General features: G+C 33.8%; 1 protein-coding gene across 6 annotated transcripts in view; it reads left to right on the forward strand.

The window, feature by feature from the left end:
- LOC134852981 (transient receptor potential cation channel subfamily M member-like 2) overlaps positions 1-5,209 on the forward strand; it is a 131,004-nt gene extending 125,795 nt beyond the window's left edge. For all 6 annotated transcript variants that reach the window (XM_063868880.1, XM_063868881.1, XM_063868876.1 and 3 more), the window contains 3 exons: positions 1,904-2,039; positions 4,171-4,324; positions 4,772-5,209. In XM_063868880.1, the coding sequence (XP_063724950.1) occupies positions 1,904-2,039; positions 4,171-4,324; positions 4,772-5,192 (711 nt within the window). In that variant the 3' untranslated portion in view covers positions 5,193-5,209. The remainder of the gene's footprint in view (positions 1-1,903; positions 2,040-4,170; positions 4,325-4,771) is intronic.
- The last annotated feature ends 1,227 nt before the right edge of the window (positions 5,210-6,436 follow it).

A 6,436-nucleotide genomic window follows, 5' to 3' on the forward strand; every position in this document is an offset into this window, starting at 1 on the left:
CACACCGAAAAAGCTTATCATACAAATGCCTGCATCAAATGTATGGAAAAATGCTAATCATACAATTTTCATACCATTGCAAAAAAACCATTGAAAAAAGATTCAATCTAGTTTCTCCGGCTATTTGAACCAAATACAACAGTCTAGTGATGAAAAATAACTACGTTTATTTTTTTTTTGAAAAAAAATGGTTATCATACAACTTCCATAATGAAAATTGTATGATAACCTTTTTTTTATGAAAGCAAAGATTTTCAGAAATTGTTCAAACTTGTTTATAAACAAATTTCAATTATTTCAGAGTGCTTTTGCTCAATTTAAAAGACATTGCTCATCAAAAACGAAAATTCAATTTGAAGCTAAAAAAAACAGTTATCATACAATTTGCATATATGAAAATTGTATGACAACCATTTTTTCATAAAAGGCAAGATGTCCAGAATAATGTTAAACTTGTTTTTAATCAAATTTAAAGTAATTAAGAGTGCTTTTGCTCAATTTAAAACACCTTGCTCATCAAAAACCAGGTTTTTTGCTCAATTTTAATCTTCATAATTTGTTAGCTTATGACGAGTAAAACTGAGAAGTTCGGAGCCACACAGTTCTTCTTTTCCGAAAATGACTCGGGGTAGGTTGGGGTTAAGGTTAGGTTAGGATTAGGGTTTCTTAAGAATAATTTCACAATTTGTGGAAAACAGATTTCTTGCCACAACAATTCTCTTTGGATCAACTTTGAATAACTGACGCAATATTCGTCTTTGGGAAAACAAAACAGGTTTGTCCATCCATTTATCAAGTGATACTCATGATTTATCTCATTTTTTTTGAGAATTTAAGCCAAAAAAACGGTTTCAAAACTTTTTTTACTTTGAAATGAGATAATTGTCATGATCTTAGAATATTATGATGTCATTGAACTGTATTATCAAACGTTATCCAGGAGAAATAGTCCAGGAGAAAACACTTTTTAATTGTGGATAGTTTCTAACGGAAATTTTGCTGTTTGTCTATTATATATTACTGTAAATATCATCAAATTGTTCATACTGATCAAGTATACAAGAATCACTAACCGATTAGTCCAGCTACTACCAACAACGATAGCTGTAATAATATATAATTAATGCTTAAAATCTTGCTTTAACATATATCTCAAGTCCTGAAATTTTACAATTTCCATTTATGAAAAATTGTTTATCCTACAATTTTCATTTATGAAAAAATGTTTATCCTACAATTTCTATATATGAAAAAATAATTTTTCTACAATTTCTATAAATGAAAAAACGCTTAACCTAGCGTTTTTTTTTACAATTTTCTGAGTCTATGAAACTGTAAAAAAATGTAGGACAAGCATTTTTTCATATATGGAAATTTTAGGATAAGCATTTTTGGTCAACCCACGCTAAGATGCAGTTGAAATACTATCTACAATTAAAAAAGTGCTTAACCGTTCTCAAATCAAGCAATATGTTTTTCGATGTCTTGACCAAAAACAATGTGAGCGACCTTTTTCAAATGCTCGAGCAAAATAACCACTGGAAAATGTGTAAAATTTGAGCGGTTTGAGCGGTTTTTTTTAGACAATTACGCTCAAAATCTTGCTTCAAAATGAGCGGCTTCAGCGGTTGTTGAGCGGTTTTTTCGATAAACCGCTCAAAACCGTTCAAATCTTGCGCGGGTTTTGAGCGGTTTTTTTAGATAAAACCGTTCAAAAACCGCTCAAACCGCTCATTTTGAAGCAAGATTTTGAGCGTAATTGTCTGAAAAAACCGCTCAAACCGCTCAAATCTAGCTTCAAATTAGGTGAAAAATCTTGACTCGGGTGGTGCTGCTTATTCAATATTTGGATAAATTTTTCGGAAACATATTTTGTATGGACTTGTTGAATGGTCTTGTCTAGGTGTGTATGAACTCGTTCGACTACTCCGATCCATACAGTGGCTCACTCCAGTGGCTCATACTGAGGCCATACTTTATGTACAATGGACAGAAGTTCGTGTCCACTGTCCTCTCAACAGCCATGGTCCCACCACCAGGTAAATTGGGAAATATTAACACTCAAATTAAATTGTTTTTGGACTTTTAATCAGAAAAATAAGAAGTTTTGTACAAATTACAACCTCAAACCTAAGAGAACTTCGTTTGACCAAATAGTCCGTTTTTAGGCCTCTGTGTGCTATTTAAGTTATAAATGTACCCATTACTGATAAAAATCGTTGGAATGTGCTTGTGCTTAGTTGGTTTTTTCAAACCCTCATAGTATTTTAAATATAATCCCAAAATAAGTCTTGTACTGAACTAAATTAACTCAAACTTATTTTCTCAAACCAGGCGTACCATCAACAGGTAATAAAACACTTCAGAACATGATAGAGTCAATTCAAATGGCAGCCATTTGATATAAATAAACTTTCCAGATATTGGCAATAAGTCTCCTAGCCCTTGAAAACTTTAGCAATTTTTTTTTTACTTTTGCCTGTCACCTTCGGATCGTTCCCATTTTTTCTCCCCATGGTACCGAGTGGAGAATTGACATTCTTGCAAAGAAGCCTTTCAAGGGTTAAGCGTATGTGAGTTTGGAAAATAGGGGAGTGGAAAATAGTCAACAAGATTCAACGTATATGTGACGGTTTTACTGGTAAATCTCCTCAAGTAGTCAAACTGGTAATTTTTGAACCGCAATAATTTTAACAAGTTGAAATTGTTTATTTATTCAGCATTGAGCAAAGGACAGCATTATATTTCAGATTGTAAAAAAATCTAGCAAAAACACTTAGCTAAGAAGTCCAAGAAAAATGACTGAATAAAATAAACCATCCGTGTAGAAAAATACAATAAAGTTCTTCGAAAGTCGGAACACTTGTTTTCAATGTAAATTAAGAACTAAATAGTAGTGAAGACCCAAAGGCTTCTTTACCGAATATCATTTATCAATTACTTTTTTTGTTGGTCTCCAATACAATCAATTAAGATCAAATAAAATTATTAAAATGTTACTAATCAAAGATTGTAAAGTTATTAAAAAATCTTTAGACAAAAAATTCAATTTTGAACGATAAACAAATTTCCTAAATTTGAGGCAATTTTTTTTCCTTGAAGTTCAATCCTTCTTAGCCGATTATAAAAGCTTATAATAGATTGAAACGTCAAGATTATAATCGAAACTCATACATTTCTTTTCAAATGTTGTTGCTTTACTTTGCATTATCTGGAGTGTTTTTCTCGTTTTCATTTTTGAAAAATGTGAAAATGGTTGCAAAATTCAATGGGCTGGTTTTGCCAAAAACTTATGGTTTGTTCTTCGGCCAATTTTTTTGTCCACTAAACACTTCATGTTCAACCCCCATCCCACCTTCGCAACCAGCGCGCTTGCTAACAAAATCCACCCTTATTTGGAAAATTATGATTTTTTTCGTACGTCCATTTTGGAAAAAATTCCTGCAGAATCAATTTAAGACAGTTTTTAAAATAGTTCTTAAATGTAGCACTAAGAACAAAATCATTTTCATTTGTGTTCGTATGTATTTTTATGGTGGTAAATTTGAGTTTTGTTGCCTTGAAGAAAATGTCATTGAAATTACCATTGCTATCTCTTCATCCATCATTGTACGTTTTTTTTTATCGTCCATTAAGAGAAAAAAACGGTAAGATCTATAAAGTTGATTGAAACTTACGGTTTCATTGTTTTCTTTTTTGGTTTTTGTTTTAAACTTAATTTTTTGTGCATTGCCCATCATTGTTCGCAAAACGGTACCCCACTCCCCCCCACCCCACCACCTCATTTGATTATCAACTCTTGAATTTAACGAGTCATGTTTGTTTTTATATGGTTTAGTATGGAGACCCCATATTTATGTCATGGCTCAACCATTACGCATATATATTTTTTCAAACAATCAGACAAAGCATAGAAACATTTAACTTGTAATAGTTAGCAGGTGGGAGATAAAGAAAATAGTTGTTCTTTTGCCAGTTGAAACTTGAATTTTTACTCTCACACAACGTGACCTAATCATCATGATGTATCAAAGTTTATTTCGTTTTCTTGACTTTTAAAATTGTTTTATTTAAGTTTTTGACATTTATTATTACAATTCTGAAGATACTCGTAGAATTATTGCATCAATTTGGACGAGCTCAATTTGTATAAATATTGTTTTTTTGTAGGTGTTAACGTGACCGAAGAGTTCTTGGCCGAAAAAAAGAACTTCATCTCCATTTATATGTGGCTATTGCTCATGTTTCTGTGGGTGGGAACTGCTCTGATGCTCAATCTGCTAATTGCTCTCTTCAACGAAATATTCAAATTCATCAACCAGAGGTTAACATTTTTTCAAAATTGTATCTCAAAATCAATGATTCGTTGGCTCTTTTTCCTTTTCACCCCCACCTCACACGAGCATCAATTTTACGGTGTAACGAGTGGTTTTACAAGGTTAATTATGAAGACCAAATATGTTTGCCATGGCCTTATTAGTCCGTATGCCAACTTTCAAAACAATCGAATTTTGTAAACAAAAGTTAAATTTGTAAAATTTTGCAGGTGGGGGGGGGGGGGGGGGGGGGGGGAAGGAAAAGGAGCTGATTCGTTCTTTTATTTATTTTTTACTTTTTGACTCTTATTTTTTGAAAAACCACAAAACTCCGGAATTCTCTGATTTTCAGACTTTTTTTGATCAAACCCACCGGGAACAAAAAAGATAATGATCCAGAAAAGTTTAATCAAATGATAAAAACATATGGGGCTTCAAAGTTAGTATTTTTGCAGGTCTCATTTCGAGTGGAAAGCCGAAAATTTCTGTCTTCAACGCGAATTCTCAGACCGACCAGTTTTACCAGCGCCGTTTTCAATCTTTGAGTCTGTTTATAAATTATTTTTTTCCCGCCGACGAAATGAACAACCTCAAACCTCACAAGAACTTGAAAGCCAAGACGAAAAGTTGTCGACAATGTTTCAACGTAAATGGGCGACGGAAGTTTTGGCTGAAAAGCAGAAAAAAGTGCCACTAAAAGAGTCCGTTAAACAGACGATCAAATCGGCCGACAAACAACGAAGCAGAATTGAAGATTTTGACATAATTATGAAAGAGATGTTCAGGTTGTACCAGGATAAAAGCCGGAGAGAGAAAGAAAAACTACTCGAGTCAGATGCAAAAAGCGAAGAAACGTTAGAAGACTTGGAAATTTGATAATAACGAAGAAATGAAAATACACAAAATTTAGCATTTGTAATTTATTATTGTATAATTCTGCTTGTTTTGCGCTAGAAACAAAATCCTTTGCTCGCATTATGAACAGATGCCAGCAAAAGTTATATCTAGTTGTATAAACATATATATGTATATATAGGGGTGGGTCTAGGGTGTTCTCGAGGGGGGGGGGGGGGGATTTTCAAAAATTTCGCCTTTTTTTTCAAAGTCGACCAAATTGTTTTTCTGATCTTTCTCAAATCACAATGAAGACTCCAATTTGACCAATTTTTTTTGTGCCGCAGGCAATTTTTCGGAAAAATAGGCCAAAAGAGCGTTTTTAGGCACTGTTTGGAAAAATTTGACCAAAAAATTGCGTTTTTTCGGCGCGCGCTCCCCCTCTCAATTTGAGTATACTTTGGGTTTTTTCGGCGCGCGCTCCCCCTCTCAATTTGAGTATACTTTGGCGCCAAGGGCGCCTTTAGAAAAAAATTTAGGGTCAGTCAGCCAAAAAGGGATATCTTAAAATAGTACAAAGGGGGGGGGGGCATTTGGGTCGGCATGGGGTCGAATCGCTTTGCGAAAAAATCATTTGCTTAAAAAATAAATCACAAAACATGGCGACTTTCTTGAAAATGGAAAAATGGACAAAAATCTGAGTTTTTCTAAAAAAAAAAACTAGTGCAAAGTACATGAATTTAACAACTTAAGTAATCAGCACATATGCAAAGAATTTCGATTAGGTGACCGCTCGACTGGTATAAAACTCGAGTAGCATAAAAGTTTTAAAACATGATAATGTATCCACTAGCATTAATTTGACGCCTTTGTTTCTCAAAAATACAAAACAACAACCATAGTCTGTTCAAATTGAAACAAATTTGAATTTCTGTAGAAAAAAATTTGAGCCAATTAGAAATTAAGGAATCAAGTAGCAACTCAAATTGATCAACTTAACAATCATACGTCCACCCTCTAACATCCGAACCCCCCACCCAACAAGTTCCCCTCAATCATCCTACCCAACCCAACAAATCCCTCACGAGAAAGTGGTGGGGGATTGTTAAATAGATCGAGTTTGAATGCTTGGGGGGGGGGGGGGGGGGGGAAGATGTTAACTTGGTCAAATTTATTTAGTGATGTTGTTCGAAATACATAATTTATACAGAAATAATTTTCAAAATTACAACTTGGCTGAGGGGTATATTCAAGGGTATATTCAAGCGAGGAGGGAGGGGTTATTT

The sequence above is a fragment of the Symsagittifera roscoffensis genome, chromosome 8 (genome assembly GCF_963678635.1).
Source record: "Symsagittifera roscoffensis chromosome 8, txSymRosc1.1, whole genome shotgun sequence".
NCBI lineage: Eukaryota > Metazoa > Xenacoelomorpha > Acoela > Convolutidae > Symsagittifera > Symsagittifera roscoffensis.